Here is a 26,986-nt window from a genome sequence, read left to right as displayed (position 1 = left end):
TAATGATAACTTTAAAATGCTAGTGCCTTGGCAGATTTCCAAATGTCCACTATTTAAATCTAATAATATTTCCTCATATCGTGAGTTATTCTTATCCCAGGATAAAAACATTGCTTTAGTTTTGGCCCATGATAATGGTTGAGGCAAGATTGAAGGCAGTGGTTCTAGTTTAAAATATTTTAATTCTTGTTGTGTCTAATTCTGGTTCTTAAAATTTGAATATTGAGTATATCAGAACTATATAGCTGTAGAATATGTTTTCAGTATTTAAATCCATGTCATTGATCAACAATAATTGACTAATTGATATTCATGCTAAGTGAGAATGTGTATCATTGATGGTTACAATTTTTCAGGTCACATGGACATGTAGTAAAGTATAATGATCTCTGAAGGTGATTGGAATTATGACGAAACTGTTGTGAAAAACCTGGGACAAAAGTATCTGAAGAGTTATGCAGAGTTTATTGAAGCTTTTGATGCCAAACTTGGAAAGAAGATTCCCAATGATCTTAATTATTTATGGGATTTTACCCTTAAGCCACTTTATTTGCAAGTGGCACCTTATGAGAGTATAGACCTCATGGACCTTGTGAAAACAGACAACAAAAGCCTAAACAAAGTTATCCTGGTGTTATCATCACTTTGCCTTGAGGTATCACATCTCAAACAGCAACTTTTTGAGAACTTTATACCTTCGTTGCTTATGTATGGTGAAAGGACTGATTGTGATTCTCTTGCAAAGGGAGAAGCTCAGCTTATGATAGGTCGGATACTACCATTGTTACAAGAAATTCGATGTTTCATTTCCAGATCAAAGGAAGTTGCCAAAAACATTGTGTGCCAGCTTGATATCCTGTATGGTCAAGAGAAGGTTGCCCAATCTATAGTCACCAAGGATGTTCATTTTCTGACTGTATTTGAATCACTGGGAACACTCTTTACCCTTCAGGTTGTCTTAGATGAAATCATTGAAAATAGCCACTTATTAAATGAACATTGGACACTTTATAGGTCGATCCTACGGTCTGTGCATAAGTCTGAGCAATTTAACTTTGAAGAAAAGAAGTTAAGGACTTTTGAGAGGTTACTTTCAGCATTAGAGATAGAATTGTTTGATGGCCACATATTCCAGAATTGTATGAAGCAGAAGCTGCCCCAGTTGTCCAATGGGTTTCAAACTGAGCTGTCATATGCAACAGCAAACCTCCTGTCAACTTATGATGCTGCAACGGCTTCTTCAAAAGATGAAGAGATACAGTTGGCTTTATTATCTCCAGTGACTCTTTTTATTTTTCATAGCTCTATTTTCCATGTTCAAGACAGAAAAACTTTCCGGCAAATATGGGATTTGCACAAAAGAATACCATTCATTCAAGTAGCTGGGCCAGTTATGCTTCCTCTTACCAGTTTTTTGAAGAGAAGTCTACCATTTTCAGGTAAATTTGTCGACAAGAAGATGGATGCCGCTGTTGTAACATCTCGTCAGGGATTCCTACAAAACACGACACAAAATCTTTTAAAAGATGTTGAAACTTATAAAAGTCAGGTTTCTGCCTGGTGCTCTGAGGTTGTCGACAGCTCTGTGAGCAGTGGCAGTGGAACTGTTCAGGCTGGCCTAGAAAAAGTGTGTGGCTTGATAATAAATGGTTTGGTCATTGCAAAAAATGTTTCCTCTCTTGTAACAATGATAATGAACATGCACTACACCTTATCAAAGCCGATAACAAAGAATTCTGTCCTCTGCTGTATTGAGTTGATCCAGCTCCTCAAGACTATTGAATGTATGTTCCACGAAAAAGAGGAAGTTTTTGCCATGACCTCTTCACATTTGATACAGCAGTTTTCCTTAAAAATTCTCAATTGCATTGACACTTTGAAGAAGAAGCTCACACAAGATAAGCGATATTCTGACTCAAGCCTTGATATAATTGCTTCATTCAATCTGATTGCACACTGTATGAATGGTTGTTGCAATGGTCCTCGAAAAACCATTTGCAAACTTGCTATAGAGGTGGCAAGGCAAGGCAAAGCATTGAACTCTGATGATAACATGATGTTCGTGAATATATTCAGGAGGATTGAAGTTGTAACAGAGTATCAGTCCAAAGTTAGAGCAGCCTGTGACACCTCTTTTGTGTACTGGCATAGATCCATTGCACCAGTGTACTTTTCCCATGTGTTCAACAATCCAACCCTTGCACCCAATTTGCAGTACTTTTTTGCAGGACTGGCAGATTGTCATCACCAAATATCTCTAATGAAACATCTTAGTGCTGAAACTGATAATCTTGCATTGTTGGAAAAAGATATAAAAGACCACTTTGAACAAGAAATTCTGTTGCCACTCTGCACCGAAATCGAGACAGATCTCAGACTATCTACTCACTCTCATTTGCAATTAGATGACAGAAACCCTCTGAAGTATGGCAAAAAGAACATTTCATCATTATTGGCTACTCCACCTATAAGGTTTTTTGATTCTTACATGGACATAAAGAAGCACGTCACTCATTATTTGGACTCAACATTTTACAACTTGACTACTGTAGCACTGCATGACTGGCGATCTTATGCTGTGATGAGAAACCTTGCTCATCAGAAATATGGATTACAAATGATTGAAGCTCACCTTCCAAGCCAAACTATAGAACAAGGTATTGATGTTCTAGAGATAATGAGAAACATCCACGTGTTTGTCTCTCGCTATTCGTACAACTTAAACAACCAACTATTTGTAGAGCAGTCCAGTAACAACAAGCACCTCAACACCATTAACATCAGACACATTGCCAACTCTATTCGTACTCACGGAACAGGTATCATGAACACCACGATCAATTTCACTTTTCAGTATTTGAGGAAAAAGTTCTTCGTGTTCTCTCAGTTTCTGTACGATGACCACATCTATTCGAGACTTGTTAAAGATGCTCGTTTCTTTAAAGAACAGAAAGAGGACCTTGACCAGTGTTATCCATACGAAAGAGCTGATAAGTTTAACAGAGGAATCAGAAAGTTAGGACTAACTCCTGAAGGACTTTCATTCCTGGATCAGTTCAGAATTCTAATTACACACATTGGAAATGCAATGGGTTACATCAGAATGATAAGATCGGGTGGAATTCATTCGTGTGCCAGTGCTATCAGGTACGTTCCTGATCTTGATGACATTGTCAATCTTGAAGAGCTGACCAAAGAGGAAGAGCTGCCATCAGATACAGTTCAAGCTGCTGCAATATTAGACAGTGTCCTTGAAAATCTTACAAAAAACTTTGCGGAGGGGACAGCATATTTCAAGATGCTTGTAGATGTCTTTACAAAGTCGATGAGGGATTCAAAGAACCAACATCTTAAGAATTTCTACATGATCATCCCGCCTCTAACTCTCAACTTTGTGGAGCAAATGATGAATGGCAAGGAAAAGATAAATAAGAAAAATAAGGTTGGGGCCACTTTCACCGATGACGGTTTCAGTATGGGCATTGCTTATATTCTGAAACTCTTGGATCAGTACTCAGCATTCGATTCCCTACACTGGTTTCAAAGTGTCAATGCTAAATTCAGCAGCGAGGAAAAGGCTGTAAAAGATAGTAGACGGAAAGAAACCGACATTAAACTTGATCAAACTAATACTTTAACCATGAAACGTCTTGACCAGTATCGGCAAGAGTTTGAACTTTTGTACTACTCCCTCAGCAGTGCACGGATTTTCTTCCGAACAGACCTTGAAGATTTGCCAATAGAAGTGACTAAAACTCCTGTTGAAGCGACTGTATCTCCAGACACATGAGGAAGTACGACGTGAGAGACCAATGCCTAAAAAATCTCTAGACTAACTTTTTCTATCTGGTGTACTTTTATGTTTTATATTTTGTCTGAGTTGAGATTTATTGTTTTGTGTCGAATAATATAGAAAATAATCAGTTCCATGGGCTTGATTTTTGAATTTATTAATAAATCTGCAGTTTTATGCTCTGTTTTTAGAATTCAGAGCATGATTGATAATATGATATGATTATTTTGATTTTTTAAATTTTGTACTGTTTTAATGTCAAATTGATATGACTGGCGATTGCTTATAAATGTTCATTTTTGTTATTTTCATTGATCTTGTTCTCATATTCTTCTTCAAAAACCTCAACTTGATTATTCCTTTAAAGTGAAAATACTAAATTTGCACTGATAAGAATTTCTTGAATGGTTGCTTTTGATGTTCTGTTGGCTCGTTTACATGTTAATTCAAATTTTCACGTTTACTTAATGTTAATTAATCATCAATCATGGTCAGGTGTAGTAAAATGTGTGATTCAAACCCAATAGAAGAATGTTTCAAAGACCTTATCGAAAAAGAGATCATTAGTATCGAGGACGCCACAACATCTGACTCGATCACTGCAGTTAAATTTCCCCCTTTCAGTGCAAAACTTAGATTCCTTCTCCACAAAACATTACAAAACCACCCAGCTTTTCAGACAGTATCAGTCGGTATTGAACCTAATCGACATCCAATAATATTCAAATCCATTTTACCAGTCACAATATGTGACGTACCAGAGGGCACAACTTTTGAGACCCACCGAAAAGAGTTTGAATTTAGGACGGATTTGCAGGATAAATTCAGATTAACTTCACCGTCTAATGATTTTAACATTTTTGTGAACAGTGTGGAGAAACTGGATCCTGAATTTAGTGATCTGTACCCTTTTGTAACTGTTTCGTCAGATATAAAATACATTGACATCAGAAGAACTTTGCGAGCTTACTACAGAAAATATTTAGTGAACTGTTACGAAGTACGTGAATCAGAGGATAAATCAAATCATATTCTTATAACGGACAGCGAGGAAACAGCTGCTGAGATAATAAAATTATATAAAGAAGAACTCAACCTTTTGTCTTACACGAGACCAATGGTAAGGTGTGTAATGTTCTCAATATCATGGCTAAATGTGACAAACTGAAACCAGCGAAGCCCAGGGTAACAGTGAACAGATCAGCAGCAGCTAATATCATGGCACGACATTTGGGGATCGCCAAAAAGCCAAAAACTAATGATACTAATCACTGTAGCTAGCGCGGTAGAATATCTATGAAACTCAGGATAAATATCAATTTTTGTAGTCCATGGCTTTTAAGTGTTGCTGCTTAAGCTTGATGTAACTTATCGATTTTTATGGAATGTAAGTTCACTGTTCTATTTTCATCCACAGTTTTGACTTTTGGTAATTTTACAAGTCAAAATGTTGCCTAGTAAAATGTTGCCGTAGCGAAACAATGTAATCTATAAATATTTATCTCAGTTTATCTTCAATATGGACAGATCATTGTTCCTGAGAATTCATCAATAATTTTGATTCATATTCGTCAATTACATTTATGTATAATATAATACACAATCATAATGACTAAATTCTCATTTAACAATGGCTCCGTCGTATTGATTGTCTCAAAAATCTCTGTTTTATCTGTTTTGTGCTTTTAAAATTTAAAATGTACTAACAGCCAACATGGGTGTAGGCTCCCCCTCCCCCTAGGCTCCTAGGATGCTCCCCGAGCAGATTAAAGAAGATGGAAACATCAGCTTTCGCATCCTCCTCCCCTCCAGAGTAAGTCCTCAACTATTTCATCAACAACCCACAACTTTCTCATACTAGCTTTGTTCACTATTTTATTACTATTAGCTTAATACGATTTACACATGTATTTTAAAAGCTCCTGCTAAACAAACTTTCCGTATCAATTATATGTTTTAAATAATCCTCTCCAAGCACTATTTATTATATACTATACCTATACTATATCCAAAACAAGATTTGGGAGTTTAAGAATTTAACTTTTAAACTAATCATAGTTTTTTGTAATGATCAACTCCAGGTCTTTAGTACATGAAATTTGACCCGAAATATTAATTTCAGGATATTGGCGCTATTATTGGTAGAAAAGGAGTAACTATTAACTCTATCAGAGAAGATGTAAGTATTTATGTAGGAGTAACAATTAACTCTATCAGAGAAGATGTATGTATTTGTTTGTTTGTTTATAGAACCCGTCCCAATCTAGTATCGGAAAATGACGAAACTCAATTCTGAGTGTGAATACAGGTGGTACCTGCAAGTGTGTTCATTAAGCATTTAGAGTTCTGTAAAACTGCAGGTACAATTGTTCTAGAGTATTTTTATTATTTACGATCGATATCAGATCTGTATCCTTGCATGCTTCCAAAATTTGTAATCTCCAACTTTCTGCACAATGTACTGGAATGGTTTAAAAGAGGAAAAGAAAAGAAAAAAAGAAAAACAAAGTCGGGGAAACATAGTATGTAACGTCGATACCAAACCAATTATTGAGCGATGGTGACTGAGTAGTTGATTCCTGGGTTGCTGAGTCCTCCTCTTAGAGGGTGAGAGGTTCTTTAGTAAGACCAACTGATTAAATGAGGCTCTAAAATGAACGGAAAGCTAACATGGAGAGTGGGAAAAAATAAAAGCGGAATAAAATTCTAACTCTAAGTTAACGATAAACTGGTACAGAAATCATAAGTCCGAACACGAGTCTAGGAATAAGCTGTGAACCAAATAAACAGAATCATGTATGTATTGATGTAAATATTGATGTTATATATATTACGTATTCTATTTGGTTTTCAACAACAACAAAAAAATGTATGTAATGGTAGATAATTGTAATATTCGCTATTGAGTATTTTGCTGTTACAAGTTGATTGGTTAGCAGTTGTTACTATCAGGCATAAAAATAAACGTGTGCCAGTTCCCCACCTGTAGAAGAATCAATATTTCCATTACTGTGTAATTAAATCAGAAAACAAGCCATTAAAACTGCTACTCGACACCCCTCGTAGTAGTGTACTATATAGTACACTATATATTATATATATATAAGTTAGTATATACTATTATATATAGTATATACTATTATATATAATAGCATATACTATATACTATATATTAGTATGTAGTTCACTGTTTACGTAACTTCCAGTTGACACAGCGCCTTAGAGTGTTAATCGAGATTTTAAGCAAGGCTACATACTGCTGTAGGAAAATTCATGTGTTATACTAAGAGCAATATCTTAGTGAAATGTGGAATGTTGAGTAATATAATTTGTAAATCACGTACTATACAGACAAAAAAGCAATTAGAACGCTCTCAAGATATCATTAATGACAGTGATAACGCGTTGCTAGATACAAGACGTGTATATTAAAATTGTACATGATATGCTTGTCCACGCACACACGCACACACACACACACACACACACACACACACACACACACACACACACACACGCGCACACACACACACACACACACACACACACACACACACACACACACACACACACACACACACACACACACACACACACACACACACACACACACACACACACACACACACACACACACACACACACACACACACACACACACACACACACACACACACACACACACACACACACACACACACACACACACACACACACACACACACACACACACACACACACACACACACACACACACACACACACACACACACACACACACACACACACACACACACACACACACACACACACACACACACACACACACACACACACACACACACACACACACACACACACACACACACACACACACACACACACACACACACACACACACACACACACACACACACACACACACACACACACACACACACACACACACACACACACACACACACACACACACACACACACACACACACACACACACACACACACACACACACACACACACACACACACACACACACACACACACACACACACACACACACACACACACACACACACACACACACACACACACACACACACACACACACACACACACATACACACGCACACACACACGCACACACGCACGCACACACGCACACACGCACACACGCACACACACACACACACACACACACACACACACACACACACACACACACACACACACACACATCACTACACAGCAGTGTACAGCTGAGCTTGCAGCAGTGTTATAATAAGCCTGTGTACAGAGAGTGATCCAGGTGCTAGCTGCTAGGTCCCTGCCGCGTAGCAGCGCAATTAGTCCTCACACTTGCTGTGCAGTACATACATTGTACAATGACCCTTTGCAGGGATATATATCGTGTGTTGCTGCTAGGATACAGTATGTGTATTGTGTGTGACCTACTTCAGGCGTTCAGATCTTGGGGAGATCGGAGCTCTCGACACGATCGTTTTCGTCAGAATCTACATGTTATCCGTGTCTAATTAGACTAGTTTACTGGAACAAAACACCAGGAGGAGTCCTGCACCAGTACAACACAGCCCGGGTGTTATTGTTAATTTGCCTCATCAACTGATGTGGTGTAGAATGCTTGTGTAGGAGAACTGTACAAATTGTACACTGAAGCAGCACGCGTGTATTGTCCGTATCAAATGTCGGCCATTTGTAATTCTATATACTCCCTCTGACAAACTCATGACATGTAACGCTGAAAAGCTTAATATACGAGATTTAGCCTTGCTTTCAGTAGGAAGTTTTGAGAGTTTCAGCCGCAGCTCCAAGACAATGGAACTGCTGTAACATTATGTTAAAGTTGAGATTTTAATCTCAAATCGCGTTCTTAAATTACTCAATTAAATGTCAACGTGAAACTTGCAACCCACACAGTCTCTAGATCCACAAAATGTACAGTGTTCTATGTTTGACGATTCCACAAATTTCAGTCAGAAGCTAAAATAAAGATAAGTTCGTCTGACTCTGACAATGGGACGTATTACAGAGAAGTGATCCTCACAGGCTCGATAAAGCAGGTTGTGGACGCTTCACACCTGATCGCATCCCGACTTGAGGTTAGTCCTACTTCTCTTTTCTAAGAATAATTTTACTTGATTCAGTAGGCCTTAATAGCTTGCCATCCCCTTCCCTAGTTCCCATCCCTTAATAGCTTGCCATCCCCTTCCCTAGTTCCCATCCCTTAATAGCTTGCCATCCCCTTCCCTAGTTCCCATCCCTTAATAGCTTGCCATCCCCTTCCCTAGTTCCCATCCCTTAATAGCTTGCCATCCCCTTCCCTAGTTCCCATCCCTTAATAGCTTGCCATCCCCTTCCTTAGTTCCCATCCCTTAATAGCTTGCCATCCCCTTCCCTAGTTCCCATCCCTTAATAGCTTGCCATCCCCTTCCCTAGTTCCCATCCCTTAATAGCTTGTCATCCCCTTCCCTAGTTCCCATCCCTTAATAGCTTGCCATCCCCTTCCCTAGTTCCCATACCTTAATAGCTTGTCATCCCCTTCCCTAGTTCCCATCCCTTAATAGCTTGCCATCCCCTTCCCTAGTTCCCATCCCTTAATAGCTTGCCACCCCCTTCCCTAGTTCCCATCCCTTAATAGCTTGCCATCCCCTTCCCTAGTTCCCATCCCTTAATAGCTTGCCATACCCTTCCCTAGTTCCCATCCCTTAATAGCTTGCCATCCCCTTCCCTAGATCCCATCCCTTAATAGCTTGCCATCCCCTTCCCTAGTTCCCATCCCTTAATAGCTTGCCATCCCCTTCCCTAGTTCCCATCCCTTAATAGCTTGCCATCCCCTTCCCTAGTTACCATCCCTTAATAGCTTGTCATCCCCTTCCCTAGTTCCCATCCCTTAATAGCTTGCCATCCCCTTCCCTAGTTCCCATCCCTTAATAGCTTGCCACCCCCTTCCCTAGTTCCCATCCCTTAATAGCTTGCCATCCCCTTCCCTAGTTCCCATCCCTTAATAGCTTGCCATACCCTTCCCTAGTTCCCATCCCTTAATAGTTTGCCATCCCCTTCCCTAGATCCCATCCCTTAATAGCTTGCCATCCCCTTCCCTAGTTCCCATCCCTTAATAGCTTGCCATCCCCTTCCCTAGTTCCCATCCCTTAATATCTTGCCATCCCCTTCCTAGTTACCATCCCTTAATAGCTTGTCATCCCCTTCCCTAGAAGATTTCAGGTAAATAAAGTTGCAAATAATCTTTAAATTCTCATGATAATCCTGGTGAAGATATAGTCCAAACTCTAGAGCACTAAGTGTCCAGTTTTCTTTATACAATTTCGTGTATCAAACTACATCAAGGAACGCGTTGTACGCAAAGCTCTCCATCGATTGATAGTAATAATTTGTCATTTTCAAATTACCGATGGCTGGCCTCATTTTGCTTGCAGTTCGGACCACGAAACCAATCGCAATTTGAAGCAATCGAATGCGCTAATACGACCGAGCTTTAATTCATTTGTCTGGTTGGTTCAGCACACAGCTGATTAATAATCCTTCCGTGGAATTTCCATTAGGCTCTTGGTCCAAACATACAGGAAATATCAAATATTCAAGCAGTAGACACTAGACAGTCATTTAATATGTTGTGAAAGGGGGAAATAAGTAAGAATTATGCTAAATATGTAGAAATATTCCAAATATGTGAGGCATGTTTTGATAAGGTGAGTATTACAGGAGAACACGGCGGAGGAAGGAGAAGACGTGAGGTTGGAAGTATTATTTCCAAACTCTATTACTGGAGCTGTCATTGGACGAAGTGGTGAAACGATCAAAGAACTTCGCTCCAAAACGAACACTCAAATCTTGGTAAGTTACTCTATTATCCTAGCAACTTGTCCAACGAAAACGATGTATTGATATTGGGAATATTGTATTTATTTGTAATTTGCTACCTCGAGATATATTTGTAGCTGGAGAAAAGAGCGTTTCTACAGAGTGTTTCATTGAATGTGCAAATTTCTCCGCCGTGTTATGGCTTTATGGTCATCACCAACATTTTACAGCAATCATTAGCTTCAGAGAGTAAAACTACAAAGTGGGAAAATTTGATCATTGCACATTCCGATGAAATCCCAATACACTTTTAAATGCCCTTTCAACTCGATTTTTGGAATAGAAAGATGCCGTATCACCTGTTTTTATCCCTCAAAATGTAACATCCAACGTAGACAACAGTTATGGGCCGACGAATATTTTACAGTCCGCATTTTTCGGTAAAACTGATGTAACGTACTAGTTATTTTAATTTCTTACACCCGATCTTAAGAACCTCGCACAAAAAACTTACGTAGGAAACAAAGTTGGCCCCCAAAGTTTTGCCACCCAGTATTATCGATTACATATTTACGAATATATTTGTATAATGACTTTGACATATATGATGTCGACATTAATTTAATGTACTAAATTGTTTATAGCATTTATCAAAGCATTTATCAAAGCATTGTTAACAGAAAACTAAGAATAACTATGTATAGTTATATAAAATAATTTAGTTATATAGACATATCAAAGATGGGGATATATATAATATTATGTGTAAGAGTTTACATATTTTAACTCATGTGGCAAATCAACATAACTTCAAATCAGCTATATCAGATATAGGTCATGTATGTTAAATCTTATCGCGGTTACATTTTACAGTGGGAGTACAAATAGAATTAATTAATAGTTAGGAGATGATCAATAGTTTTGCTGACATCGTTGATTTGATTTGAAACTTTTACAAAATAGAAAGTATACAAATGTACAGCAAATCGAACAAACATATGAAATGGGCCGAAATGTATAAATGCTAAAAAACGTGGGTCAGCGAAACAAGTGCAGACAACTTTCAGAACAGGAGTTTTTTGGCCGCCCAAAGTCTCAATAACATCACCTCCACCTAGTAATAAAATGATGAAATGTGAAAAGTGTGAAACAATCAAATAATAATGTATGTATATAATATATATAATCTTATCGGCAGTGGTCAATCAAATTAATTAATAGTAATATCTCGCTAATATCGCGATATCAATGTACAATAATTGCTCTAATTATTTTAGTGTTTTGGTGTTATCACATATTAGCTAAGGCTTGTTAATGTCAAGGTTATTTTGGATCTCTGTAATTGGTTATACACACCAAATTTATGATATAGAATGTAAGGATCGTAAAAATTAGAGTAATCAAATACATCTTATAGTTGTGTACCACCCACCGACTGGTCGGCTTTTTATTATCGTGTATTTAAATCAAACTACACAAATCCTTGATAACTGACCTTTGATCTCGAGGTAAACACAACATGAATCATTGCAGTTGTTATGCCGCTGGAATGAGCTGTAAAAGCACTTGCTTGCCATTAACCGTTCATTTGTAGCAGCACACATATCATTATTCCATACAAGCTTCATCAACCGTGATATATCAATATTATTAAACTGATGACAGAGAGCATACAATACTACCTGATAGTTGTGTGAAAGTAATGTTCAACTTTTAACACACTGTTTCCCGAGACCTGGCGTGTTTTTACCAGAAATTCCTAAAATTGTGTGTGTGTGTGTGTGTGTGTGTGTGTGTGTGTGTGTGTGTGTGTGTGTGTGTGTGTGTGTGTGTGTGTGTGTGTGTGTGTGTGTGTGTGTGTGTGTGTGTGTGTGTGTGTGTGTGTGTGTGTGTGTGTGTGTGTGTGTGTGTGTGTGTGTGTGTGTGTGTGTGTGTGTGTGTGTGTGTGTGTGTGTGTGTGTGTGTGTGTGTGTGTGTGTGTGTGTGTGTGTGTGTGTGTGTGTGTGTGTGTGTGTGTGTGTGTGTGTGTGTGTGTGTGTGTGTGTGTGTGTGTGTGTGTGTGTGTGTGTGTGTGTGTGTGTGTGTGTGTGTGTGTGTGTGTGTGTGTGTGTGTGTGTGTGTGTGTGTGTGTGTGTGTGTGTGTGTGTGTGTGTGTGTGTGTGTGTGTGTGTGTGTGAGCGCCTAACCACAGGCTTTATCTGTACGTTTAGTAAAATCTGTCGCTCGCTAATGGTATTGTAATATGTAATGTGTTAGATGGAATTGCCCGAATGTTCGGTGTCGTGCTGTGCCTACCGCATAGCACTGTACTTCATGGTAGGGCGGTCTAGAATTACACTACTTTTTGCTGTCTCCTACCTGCGATAAGATAACAGTATGTTCGGTATGCACTTTAACACTCGCAACGCTATTTTTATACATTATAAGCTGAGACAAAATTATACACAAATAACACAACAACAGTTGAGATTACTTACAATTGCTCTCAAAAAGTGTTCAATTGATCAATCAGATGGAATTGTCATGTTCGTCTACCTTAAGATTAACTTGTGGACCAAAGAATTAAGATAGTATCGAGCGTAGTGTGTGACACTAATTATACAACAACATATGGCTATAGCTTTGACGATGACCACCAGTGTAACCCCATATAATTTGATCAATATTGGGACCAGTTAGGTGACGTCATGTGACGTCATTGTGACGTCATGTGACCCTCGCTAGATCGTGTACATTATACGTGTTTAACACTCGCCTTGTTGTCCACCTCATTACGGCACGGCTCACTCTCAAGTAGGACTACTATCAGTCCGGCGACTTCCCAAAATATTAGAACAAAGCATGGTATTTGTAGTTCCCAACTACTATCAGTCCGGCGACTTCCCAAAATATTAGAACAAAGCATGGTATTTACCTCGTTATAATTTGTAATATACACTAACATAGTGTCACATATTAACATTTAACAGTAACAGTAACAATATCATGTGATCTGTGGTTGTGTTATTTGATCAAGCACTCTGAAAGGAAAACAACATTGGAATTCATGTTGGTTCGAGTCTTATAACAAAGTCTCTATTAATATAATTACCCCTACTCGTAATAGGGTAATTTAAGAAAGTGACATGTGAATTTGTGATAATAAGTACACAGTATAACAGAAACTATATAATATAACTATATAATTATATACAGTCTTTTGATTAAAAAAGAACCTATGGAATACATAACTTCACTAAGATATTTTAACGTCTAGATCATATTTAAGAACGAGCGGAGATTTGTCACAGTCAAGTTAAATGCGTGACGGTGTTTTGTCGCGTTAGAGACTGCCAGGAGCATTTTAGATACTTGCGAAATATTTCATTCACACATATTATAATGTACACGGCAAGGCTTGCTTTAGTCAACTATTTAGCCCTTTAAAAGTGAAAAGCTCACTGCGATGATGCGCTCGATGTAATTCACTTGTGCTACATATCCGCCCAATGTATGATAAGTTGTGAATAAAATATTAAAAAAAAAGATCTCAACATGATAAAAATGACCTGCTTTTTTCAGATAAGTCACGAAGTTTTGTTCGGATCTACAGATCGGAGTATTTGTGTGAGTGGAACAGCTTCAGACATCAAGGAGTGTGTTCGTTATCTCGCAGCTATCTTGCATGAGGTAAGCAGCTATCTTGCAAGAGGTAAAATAGACGACCATTTGCATTGTGTAATGCGCTAGTTTTGGTCATGATCCTGTAAACATTTTATGCAAATTAAAAAAATTATATACAGTAATAGAAAGTTGATAACGTAAGTTTGTGATCTTAGAACCCGACGAAGGGGAACAACATTCCATTCCGAGTAAACAGCCCGCACCACATGCACCTGCAGCGTGCTGGGAGGATGATGCACCCTGGATCAAGCCCCCCTAGGGTGAGTTCTTCTCTTTACAGTACACTGTTAACTGTTGATATTATGACGTAGACAGTTTGATTTGACTATGAAGGATGTAAAGATTGTCAGGTATGTGATGCTAATCACACTGAAGATAATTTGGTTGAGTCTGTCATAATTGGCATTGTTACACGAACTATATTATAGCCGTTATACTCACATCGATATGCCGATTTGCAATGTAATATGTTTTTATTTTCAGCGTACTGTACCCAACTCTGGTGGTTTCTCGAAGGGAAATCCCGGACCATCCGCCAATGACACCATGGCAGTGCAGAAAGAAGTGAGTCGACGAGATATTTATCAACCTCCCGTTTGACCGTATTACATTTCACAGCTTTCTACTTTCACTCGAGCGAGTGTTCGGCGCCTTTCGTGTAACGAAATTATGACAACTTGTGTGGAGCGCGCGGTCGACTTGAGCTTATGGATAATTCACTGTCGCGCGTTACGTTTCTGCGTGCGCGCACGATGCGCGCGCTAGTGTAACGACCGTGAGAAAACATGATCCTGGACAAACGTTTTGTACACAACAGTATGTATCGTATAATTATACCGTGCACATTGTACTGCATGTCTGATATTGAGAAGCCGGATTTCTTGAGTGAGGGCCAGGTTGTGGCTAAATCTCTGTAACATGTGTCAGTGACAGTCAATCAAGTGGTTTGGAGACTCTGTGCTCTGATCCGCTGTCGCGTTTAAAACAATTTTACTTCCCAGTATGGGTCCAGCTCATTCGAGCTAGCAATCGATAGGAAAATTGCACTGTCCTTCTAAAACTTTTAAGATTTACTTATTTAATATTATAAAATGTCTGCGATCGGACAGGCACAATACGGTTTAATAAACGTACTTTTATAACAATTAATTTCTCCCTTTCCTCCATTAGAAGTGACGAATGTGGTAAAATTGAATTAAAATATGCAATATACATTGACTTAGTCCACTTCATAACCCGACTGGTTAGAATTCTTCGAGATGAATTCCTTAAAAAACAATTATATGAATATTGCCGGGTAAATTCGGGAATTTGGACGTCAATTTGTATTTCTACGCTGATTCTGGAAATTTTATGCAAATATGTTTAGAAATAGTTTCACTTAACAATTTTAAGTTTGTTGATCTCATGATAATCCGATCTCGTTTTTCAGTTTATTGGATGTGTTATTGGTAAGAATGGAATCAAGATTCGCCAAATTCGAGATCTGTCACAAGCCCAAATCAGAATCAGCAGCCCGAGTGATGAGCCGAACCGAACCATTTCCATCAGTGGAACCCCTGATGCTGTAAGCACAGCCAAATACCTCATCAATTATCAGTGAGTTCTGAGTACCATAATCTTTTGTCGACGTTATTCGAGAATTTTATGTTCCTATCACCGAGCACCGAAATAATTGTTCACCCCTAGGGATACTCCACAAATTACTTAGGCCAAATTTCGGCTCTTTTAGACCCCTCCGTTTGCCTCTTTACAGATAGTTATTGTGAAAAGCTTTTTTATCAACTTCATCTCAGGATTAATAATGAGCTGAAGAAGAGCCCATAATCACCTTGAAGATCAGAAACAAGTGTCGCAAGGGCGTTTTGTTTGCAACTACCTTGCCTCCCGATCAACCCTCTAAGTTGTAGGTTGGAACCAGTGAGTTGCAACTACAGGCAGGACGATTCCTTGTAACGAATATCCCCGAGAACTTTTAGATTTGAGTAGATTTGAACTTAATAGCATATTTTTGGCTAACCTTGCATCAGTTATCCCGGTCAATTCCGAGCCTTTTCGTTCTCTAGCATGAGCCTGCTTAAATGTTTATGTTTATGCATGCTTACATGACATGTGTCATAAGATAGGCAAAAAGACATGGCCAGAAAAAGGGGCCAGCGGAAGAAATATCTTTGGTCCCACCGAAAATAAGTCATAGATTTGATTTTTGGGTTTAATGATTGATATGTCTAACCGACCGCTTTTAGAAGCTTTGTACATACACTTCGTTCTAAAAAAAGATTTGAGCACAATATTTCCACTGTTGAGAGCAAGGTAGAGTTAGGCACTTAAGCGGAATGTTCTGTATAACGACAAGCTTCCCTTGTGCGGCATTTCTATCTTACTTTTAAGTGTTGAAATATGTTATTTTCGGGTAATAATGATCCTTTTTGTTTGTTGAAAACTACTTGATTTTCAAGTAAATCTATCTTAAAGACGACCATGGCATGGCAGCGTTAAGACTTTTTGATGCTGCTCATTGACCCTTCTTAATTAAACCTCAAAGCTGTTGTACATAGATTTTCAAGAAGATTTCCCATGCCCAAGCTCTTCAAAAAGATTTAGGGCAAATTTAGATGCGGTCAATGGTGCGGCTTTCATTTCGGGACTAAAATCCTGACCGTTTCCTTCTCCACCTACCCATCAGAAACCGTTATACAAATATGAGTAATTGATCAAAAAATGGTGGCCTGTTACATTAAAATATCAATTAGCTTTAATGAGGGCAATTACAATCTTAATGATTTAGAAACCAACTGACGCTTATGCATGATGATAGGAGTTAACAGTGTGCAATGTGAATCTTATGTTTGAATAAATTGGTAAAGTAATTCGTAGCCTCTTTCCTGATATAAGATTACCTTGAAACAGCTTTCTTGGGTTTATTGATAAAATAATTTACTGGGTTAATAATTCTTCTGCTAGTTTTATATGAGAGGTACAATACTAGTTTAATAATGGGGATTCCTGTTCATCCATTTTTCTTTGATCACATCGGATATAACTTTGTGCAACTGTAACGTTAGAACTGACATCATATGCCTTGCCTAGTTTTATGACAGAAATATTTTAAGTTTTTAAAGGTTTGAAGAGTGCCTAATAAAAATAAAGGTATTAAATTAAAATAAAAGGCATATGATGTACGTTCGACGACAATTTAGTATACAATTTTCGTGTGTGGAAGCTATTATGATCTTCTTACCTTAAGCAGTACCCGATTTCTAATTTTTATGCCCGCTTCCCTGTTAATTTATTACATCAGTGTAATTTTTGCTTCGACAAAATGAACGAAAAGATATTTAATCAGTGTAATTCCGAAACTTTGGGGATCTTTTGTATATTACTTGGGCATTTTTTGCTATTTTGGACCCACCCCTTCGCCCCTTCAGCATCCGAAAGCATGAAACCACACCAAACAAACAATTTCATTTCAATGCATTACCCCTATTCATATTGCTTAGAAATTATCGAAATCCATTTTTAAACAAAGCTTAAAATCACCCCCCCACTCCCCTAATCTTCCTGTGTAATATTCAGACGATCCCTAGTCACTAGGCTCGAGGCCAATGGGCGAATCAGCAACGTCCAATTTACTTGTAAAGTTTGCATACTTACATATTGTATTTCTAACAGTCATGTTCAAATTGTAATTATCAGTTTCTAAATTTATTCGTAAAAATGGGCTTGTCCCGACTTTATTGTGATTTCAGGCCTTGTTACACTGTGCTGAACATGACTGTTTAAAAAATTTAATTTTCCACGTTATATTAAGAAAAAAAGTGTGGTTTGAAGAATGAGACTGATTTATTAGAGTTTTGATAGAATGCAGTTATTTTGGGAATATTAGAAATGTTGTTGTGATAGTACATTATTTAAATGTTGTTCATGTAACAAAGTGAGAGTTTCCATTTTTCCTTTTAAAGTAAGTAAATAATACGTAGTATAACATTCATATCAATAAAACCTAAACATGCAATAGTTATGACCTGAACATAATTCCCTGTTCAAACCCTGTTCAGACCAAATAAATATCTATTATAATTTTAAAAGTTTCCTATCAGATAAAAGAATGGCCCAGCCACATCATTTCTCATCTAAAAAAATGTCCTAGGATAACAAACATTGGCAAAATAATTTTGGGAACTCCTGGTTCAAACACGATAGTATCTCGTCCACCTATTTTTTACAGAAAACTTCAAAGTAATCCTTAATACAACAGTCTGTTGATAGCTCACAGAGCTAAAAATATCAATCCTACTAAAACATGCCCCTGTCCTCCTAAGCTTTCTTGGCTTCCTTCTTTACTGTGCTCTTGACGTCAGTCTTCACTTTATCAGCTGGTTTCGCCACTGGTTCTTTAATGGAGGCTGCTGCAGGAGCAGGGGTCTCTGTTACAGCTGGTTCCTCTATTAATGGTAGTGGTTTGAAAATAAACTGTTTCCTGTTGTCTCCCGCCGTGAACTCCTCCACCGTCTGCAAATTAAATAAATTATAAAATACTAATTTCTAGACCATTTGTCTGAATAAAACATATAATGTATTATAAAGCAGTAAAATGTATTCCAATAAACTTTTCAATTCAACCGAATGTCCAATGAGGTAACTATTTATTGTAACAAATCCTGATAGACGGCAAATAGCTTGTAAAGACGAACCTGTCCATCACCAACAAGGATCCACTTTGTGGTCAAGAGACCTTGTATTCCAACCGGACCTCGGGCATGAATACGGCTCGTACTGATCCCAACCTGCAAATTGAGGTGTAAAATAATAAGTAACATTTATGATTTACACTTTCAGGTGGGTAGTCTTGTATTGAAAGGGGCGTACTTCAAAACACTATTAAAGCATTTAGTTAAGGTAGTCAAATAAGAAGATAAGTTAATTCTGACGGTTAGTTATAGTTACCTCGGCTCCAAGACCGAATCTGTAACCGTCAGCGAATCTAGTGCTACAGTTGACGAATACACACGCACTGTCAACCGAACTGCGGAACTCCTTAGCTGATTTCTCATCTTCTGTAACTATAACATCTGTGTGGCCACTTCCCCAGGTGTGGATGTGCTGAAAAGGTTATCTATTTTTAGATTTATTTCAAGCATCAGGCTGTTTACAACTTCATCTTAACATGTTAATTGTGAACCGTTTGCTTTACAACAGTTATATTATTAAGGATGATGTTCCAGTTAAGCAGATCTGCTGTTCAATCGAATATTTAAATTTCGCTGATAATACTGAAGATTGCTAATATGTAATTCCAAAAACTCGACAACATTGTTGCAGTCACATTGATTTCTAGGTCAATTATGATTTATATCTAGTATGACAGCGACGTAATTAACATTTGATCTGAGACGACTTATTACACCTGTGTAAAAATTAAAATTAAGCTCTGTCTTGGCAAAAGTCCAGCCAGTACAGCTCAAATAATAATAATTTAATTTATTTGTTTTGATGCGGCGCGCACGACCGTATCTACGTCAAATTGCATCATACAAAATGGATCAGTGCGCGTTCCAAAATATTTTCCAGTAGGACGTTGTCGTTGTTTGTGACATTAGGAATATTCTGGAACTTTTCTTACATCAAGGGCAATAATTGATGATCTAACATCAACGTTGCTGCTTTTCCTCCAAAATGAAATTACTTTATGTCCAGGCTATGCCCTTGGTGGGTCAAAGGGTCTTAATCTTACAGATCTGTACTATCACGTTCCTAAAACGGTGTCGGTAATTGATAATAAATACCTGGACGGCATCTTGCAGAGAATCCACTATTTCTACAGCACATTCCAATGATCCGTACTCAATAGTGAAGTCGTCAAGAGGAGTAGGGGAGACTGGTAGGAGCATTGCTAATCTCGGTCCAATGTGAACCTGTAAAATAACATTATAGTGAAACATCACAATAAGAACATCTATGACCTAAAATAAATATTCCAAAATGAAACCGATGAAAATAAAGTAATTTCAAAAAATTCGCCATTCACGGAAAGTTCACCTTAACGTTGTTCTGTTTGAGATCTTCAATCAGCTCGTTGAAAAGACCACCAGCGAGATGTGATTTATGGATAAGGAGTGTTTCCATCGCGTTGCAGGCGGCTGGGTAGTCACACTGGAATACGAGATTACCAGGGAAACTTTTAAATCAAAGTTTAAATTTTCCATATTAGAAATAGGTAATCTAAACATTATCTTTCAATAAACACCTGTATTGAATACTCACCTTAGCGTCAATAACGATTCTTCTGGCCTTTTTACTGTCACAGTCCTTGTCAACAAAGACATGACAGATTCCTTCAGCATGTCCCATCACAGGTATAGAGCCTGCAGCTTCCTGGATAAATACACTTTTAAGACACTCCAACGCAATCATGCTAATTTTATGATTTCGATTTTGGTTCTCATTATCATGAACAATTCTCACAGCTCCAAAGTGAGTATAAGGAGTGTTTTAAACTCAACTGACATTTAAAGTAATATATTTATGTAAGTATTACTACAGACTATAGTAATTATAACATGATTAACTCTGAAAAACTAGGGACAACTGGGGAATGATCCCAGAACCTCGAGATTTCGCGTCTCTTGCTCGAAGTGATAATAATAATTAAATGTTTCGCAGATTGGCAATTGATCGGTGTAGTTGGTGTTGTACACACTGCACTGATAACGATATCACGTTGCACGTGTAATGTAAATATAGTGTGGATAAAATGCGAATATATATTCTAAATAACTGATAAAATGATATTCCACACAAAGCATGAAATTGTGCTGTATATGAGTGGTGATTTCGCTCTGAGAATCAGGGTCAGTAGCTCAATTGGTAGAGCAAGAGACGCGAAATCTCGAGGTTCTGGGATCATTCCCCAGTTGTCCCTAGTTTTTCAGAGTTAATCATCACATATAGACAGCATGAGAGTAGGCCTGGCTATCTCGAAGTGATAATAATAATTAAATGTTTCGCAGATTGGCAATTGATCGGTGTAGTTGGTGTTGTACACACTGCACTGATAACGATATCACGTTGTACGTGTAATGTAAATATAGTGTGGATAAAATGCGAATATATATTCTAAATAACTAATTATAACATGAGTACAATATTATATAGGTCTAACCTGAATATCCTTGACAAGTTGCGAACTGCCGCGTGGTATAATAAGATCAATAAACTGGTTCATCTTCAGCAAATCTGCTACCTGAAACACAATGTTAGAATGCCAATCATTACTATTTATAATCATACTGCTCTTCTTACGCCAGTCGCTTACGTAAAGTATTATTTGATATACAATGGTTCCAAAAGAGATGATACGTATGAAAGTTCAAAAGTTACTCATTAAGAAAGAAAAACCCTACCTCTTCCCTTGATGCAATCAATTGAATAGCAGTAGGTGGACAGAACTCCTCCAGCGCGCGCTGCACCAGGTTGAACAAAACTCGGTTAGTGTGCCAGGCTTCCTTGCCTCCCTTCAACAGGAGTCCGTTACCACTGGCAATGGAGAGGGCTGCTACCTGAGGTAGCGCATCCGGGCGGGACTCGAATATCACCAGCAACACTCCTGAATATATTTCAGTGAAATTACCTTAATATGGGCTATCCAATTCGTCATTTTACAATCTTTCACAATACTGTTTAGATAAATTTTGTGGCTGGCAGGCACAAACATCCCTACAAACATTTCACAAACCAATGGGGACAGTGCGTAGTTCGAGGGTCATGCCTTCAGCAATGAGCATTCTGCGCAGCACCTGATCAGTAGTTGAATGGGCCGACTCAGCTATCAACTTCAAACCAGCTGCCAAAGTGTTGATCTTATCTTGTGTTAACTTGAGTCGGGCGATGTTGTGATCAGACAAATTGCCCTTTGCAGCCTCCAGATCCAGAGTGTTAGCGTTCAGTATAGAATGGACTTCCTTGACCAACAAATCAGCCAGGTTGTTGATGACTGAAGCTCTGTCGGCAGCTGGAAGTGCTGCGAGTGCCCGACCCCCAAGTCTACACATGTGTGCCTGTGTTTCTACTGACGGGCCATCGTTTGTCTCCAGCGAGAAGAAAGTCCCCACCTTTTTACCATCTACAATGTCTGTGATGGTTGAGCTACGACTCATGCCGTTGGCTATGACTACAGAAACTTTGTTCTCAACAGCCCACATTGCAGCAGCACACTTTGAGCCCATCCCTCCTCGGCCTACACTGGACTTTTCTCCGAACTTTACCTGCGGATTGGGAATTTATTTTCTATTACAGCAAAATGATGTATTCGTTGGTGAGTAATGACAAAATGCTCCTAAAAAATCTGATTTGACACTTGCGCGGTACTATTACTATTTGCCCATCATGACAGAAAATGATTATGGTGGATTCGAAAAATTTCCAATGAAATAAGTGTATGTGAACGTTTTAATCGTACTTGCACGAAAATATCTGCGTTCTTTTTGATTGAGCGAATGAAGCAAACATACAAATTACCTTAATAATCACTTAAAAACAAAAAATATTTTTTACAACTGATCATATTATTTTGTCAATAATGGCACGAATTATTCGAAATAAATGAAACCGAAAAGTAAATTCATCAGATTTCAAGTTTCCATAAATTTGGTGATTTGAAAAGTTGTCATGGCTGGCAATAGCCCTTGGCGATACTAAAGTACAAAATAAGTTTTTAATCTTGGCGATACTATAAAAGTACAAACTAAGTTTTTAATCACACTAGTTATTGTAAATATCTGGACTATAACTTCTCCTCTACTGGGACGAGACCCTGCCTGTCATCTCCCCTGGTAACGGTCCTCACCAACCCTGAAGTTGCTCGGAACATCCTCCTCAGAGCAACTCTCACCTGTCTACTCTGTACTATTATTACACTATTCAAAAAGTTTATTGTCATGTTACAGACTTGTTCAATAGCAATCATGTAGACACAAAATGTCTTATTATTCTGCCAATACGGCAAGACATTTACAGCACCACTGAGGTTTATCAGCTGGTTAATGCTGATAACAAACATAAAACCGAAACCCACTATGTACACAATCCCAAAAGCTCGGAGTAATCGGAGGTCACTCTCTATCTGCTGCGAAGCTAGGGCAGAGGGTTGAGGAGGTTGCGCGTTTTCACAATCAGCAATCCTATCAAAGAGTCGTCTCGCTTTAAAAGCTGTCAGCATCAGTAGAACCAAAACTATGGGCACAGGCAAAGCAAAGAAGAACACCATGACATTCCCAACAACAAGTCCAGCTGTTGTAGCAATGTTCTCATTTATGAAGAACCATGGAGACCTTGAGGAGAGGAGATACCAGAATGTTCCGAGTAAGATGCTGTACGACCATAACATTGCGATAAGGATATTTGTTGTGCAGATGGAGTAGCCTTGTTTTCCACTTATTATCCTATATCTGTTAGTTGTCAGGCACAGGACAGACAAATACCAAACTGACCTAGGAAATTAGATACTTTTAGTGGCTTCAAAACTTTTATGATCGACTAATAGTTATGAAGTAAAAACGTTTTCATTTTGAAAGTTGAATGCCATTCGTTGAACTCTACGGAAGCTTACAAAAGAACATAATCTATTAAGAATTAAGATAAGACATACCTCAAGACTAACAGAACCAAAGCAATATTTTTATATCCAAGCCATCCAGATATCGGATTTACAATAATACAAACTCCGATGAAGGCCATAATAGCATCAGCAACGGTCAAGTTCAAGTAAAACATGGCGCAAGAGGACTTGTAACATTTTGACGAAACTAGACCCATCAGGATGAGCCCAGATAAAAAGAGTGTGGATATACATATAACCAGTGAAGGTATGGTCAGGTCGTTTCTAAGGTTTACACCTAGAGCGTTCGTCGTATTGGAGGATTTAAAAAACAAACAACTGCTTAACATGATTGATCTACTGCAAACGTACGATTAACGCTACCCACTTGCTGTATTCCAACTTATGGTTACTCCCATAAGAAAGCGTCGTATTCTACTGGTCGACTAAAATAGATTTGTGTGTACAGACCCACGTACAGACCCACGCACAGACCTACTCAGTACTCAGTGTTCGGTTATAGGCGTGAGAGTATTTAGTTTCAGCTCTGAATGTACACAGTTGTGACGGCATAGTATAGAGCAGAAAGTTAGGTTACCGAAAGTCTGCACTTCCAGGAAGGTGAGGAATTGTGGAACTAAAAATAACACTATCATCACCATTCACCACCTTATTATTGAGCTGAACCATAATTTTAGTCGAAAATTATTATATTCGACGGTTTATAAAGTACAAATTAATTTAGTTAAATTAAATTCTATGGATACAAACGATCGACAGGAAATTCAGATTTCAGAGTTAATAGAATTCTTCTTACCTCCATCATACTCTGAGGGTTGAAAGTTTGAATGAGACGAGATGAAGAATCCTCAGGCGGGCCCGTGAATATACCATCTACATTGCTCAACAGTATCAACAGTTCAACATCTAACTCAACACTGAGCGCTGCAGCGAAGCTGTCGTTGTCATTCAGATTGATTCGACCATATCTGGAATATAAAAACATACAATAACTTGCAGTATCCAAGAAACCCGACACATCTCGTAGTAGAATTCCACTATGAAATTTAATGATCAACTTTTTGGATACTGCCAAATAACCTTCTATCAAAACATCGAAAACTGCTTCAGCGCATGAAATTTTTCAAACAAAAACAGAACCTAAAATTTAGATCCGAAAAGTTTATAATCTTACTTTGTTGAGTCAGAGTCATTTCCTACAACATCATTTTCATTGAGAATAGGAACAATGTTCATAGAGAGTAAGTCATTGAGGGTGTTTTGAAGCATTTTTCTGCTCTCCGGTTGAGTGAAATCCGGCTTTGTGATCAGTACCTGAAATAAACTGAATAAACAGGTGGGATCTGTGTAAAAACTGATCTGTCCTACTCAATTGTAGTGATCTACAAATCGTATAATATCTGTATAATGGACATACTATCACTTCAGCCACAATTTTAAAACGAACCTGAGCACAAGGAATGCCATACTGAGCGAACATAGCCTCATAAAGGCTCATAAGTCCGCTCTGTCCGGCGCCTGCGCACGCGCGCGGGTTGATCACCAGCTGGTGTTTGTTGATGTCTCGTAAAGTTTGTTTTACACTTTGTCCCATCAACAGCTGGTTCATTAGACGCTGTCTCCCAAACGCTACAGCTCCAGAGGACACCAGAATTACTTGTTTACCTGAATCATTGATCAGGTTACGATTACTGATGACATTCAGTGGGTGGCAATTGCTCAGATATACAGCATATACTAGAATAACAACAACAAGTGTAGTTTAATGTAGTATTAAACCTGTGTAATATTCAGGAATATTTATCGGTTATGATCTGTTGATTATAATCTTACCCTGGTAATGAAGCTCAGATATCTGCTCGATAACACTGGCCAGCCTCCCCAGTGCAAGCCCATCCTTGTTCTCTCTGGTGACAACTGCACTGCCTAGTTTCACTATTATACGTTCACATTTCGCTAGATCTCCTCGTTGTCTACCCCTCCCACTTGAGACGGAGGAGGAAAGGGAGGAGGAGAGGAGAGGAGGGGAGGAGGAGATGGCAGGGAAACGGGGTGATATGAGCTGGTGAGGAAGTGTTTGAGGATTCAGGAATTAAAATGAATTTGTCACTATTTCAACCATTATTTTGACAAACATTGCTATGCAAAGTTTTGATGTGGTACATTTGTGTAAATGTTTATAATAGTTATGTATGATTATGATGGTACGCAGGAGCGCAAGCCAGCTCAAATTTCAAAAATGCAAACAGCTTTCATCTCGCTGTGTGATAATCTCAGCCATGAGTTCCATGTGAAATAGTATTACATCATCAAGCATGATCTCATGTCTACACTGGTTACAGTATGAGATCACCACACAAGGCATTGTGGGGCGAGGAGAAACAGTGAAATATTCAGACCTACCGTAATGAATCATGTGTATTATGTAATGAATCATGTGTATTATAGTATTATGTAAATGTAATGCTCCCTCGTGGTTGAGAAAGGTAATTCTGTAGTGTTATGATAACTAATGATGCTCACCAGAACAAACCACACAGGAAGTCACAGCTTCGTGTGCTTGATAAGTGGCGGAATGGGAATCGTGTTACAAAGCAAAGCCTCAGATCACCACACATTTAGTTTGACAGCAAAAGTGTGAAGTATGACAGATGGAGTGATCAAAATTGTGATTAAACTTATAATGCAAATAAGTTTTATAATCACAATCAAGGGTTACCTTTATAAATCTCATTGAATAAGTTTGGTTTGATGAGAAAATAACGAACCTGTTTAGCAACATGTCTAAATGCTGATCTATACAACATGACAGAGAACAAGCAGCAAGGAATGCAGGTAGCGAGGAATGTACTCAGATATACACTTTAGAGGGGGAGTATGGTAGTTTCACTGAAGATCTGTTAGTCTAGCTCATAAACTGGGAAATAGTGGGTAACTGCGTACACTAATTGTAAAGAATGCAGAGTGAAGAGTAATTCCTAGTGAGCTGCCTTTCAAACCTATTCACTTCTCACCTGACTAATTAACACGCAAAACTACACAAATCTAAGCGATAACTACAAAATATACAATTTAT

General features: G+C 38.3%; 3 protein-coding genes across 3 annotated transcripts; 2 read left to right on the top strand and 1 right to left on the bottom strand.

Moving 5' to 3' along the window:
* Positions 1 to 382: 382 nt before the first annotated feature.
* Positions 383 to 3,790, top strand: LOC134815913 (WASH complex subunit 4-like). Its single transcript, XM_063824519.1, has one exon. The coding sequence runs from the start codon at positions 383 to 385 to the stop codon at positions 3,788 to 3,790; it is 3,408 nt and encodes a 1,135-aa protein (XP_063680589.1).
* Positions 3,791 to 4,080: 290 nt separating this feature from the next.
* On the top strand, positions 4,081 to 18,228 carry LOC134815914 (poly(rC)-binding protein 3-like). The gene is made up of 9 exons (XM_063824520.1): positions 4,081 to 5,606; positions 5,916 to 5,972; positions 8,786 to 8,911; positions 10,533 to 10,664; positions 14,193 to 14,300; positions 14,450 to 14,554; positions 14,778 to 14,858; positions 15,727 to 15,893; positions 16,091 to 18,228. The coding sequence occupies exons 1-9, from the start codon at positions 5,544 to 5,546 to the stop codon at positions 16,119 to 16,121; spliced, it is 870 nt and encodes a 289-aa protein (XP_063680590.1). The 5' UTR covers positions 4,081 to 5,543; the 3' UTR covers positions 16,122 to 18,228.
* Positions 18,144 to 26,986, bottom strand: LOC134815912 (delta-1-pyrroline-5-carboxylate synthase-like). Its single transcript, XM_063824518.1, has 14 exons — positions 26,679 to 26,986; positions 25,744 to 25,972; positions 25,358 to 25,575; positions 25,085 to 25,224; positions 24,707 to 24,878; positions 22,030 to 22,558; positions 21,698 to 21,900; positions 21,457 to 21,537; positions 20,559 to 20,669; positions 20,334 to 20,447; positions 20,081 to 20,209; positions 19,242 to 19,397; positions 18,989 to 19,081; positions 18,144 to 18,806 (listed from the first exon to the last, which is right to left on the bottom strand). Exons 1-14 carry the CDS (start codon positions 26,715 to 26,717, stop codon positions 18,612 to 18,614), a joined length of 2,409 nt encoding a protein of 802 aa, XP_063680588.1. The 5' UTR covers positions 26,718 to 26,986; the 3' UTR covers positions 18,144 to 18,611.

The sequence above is a fragment of the Bolinopsis microptera genome, chromosome 5 (assembly GCF_026151205.1).
Source record: "Bolinopsis microptera isolate Bmic1 chromosome 5, MBARI_Bmic_1.0, whole genome shotgun sequence".
NCBI lineage: Eukaryota > Metazoa > Ctenophora > Tentaculata > Lobata > Bolinopsidae > Bolinopsis > Bolinopsis microptera.
Note: the sequence above shows the minus strand (reverse complement) of the source record. Positions and strands in the feature narration are given on the sequence as shown.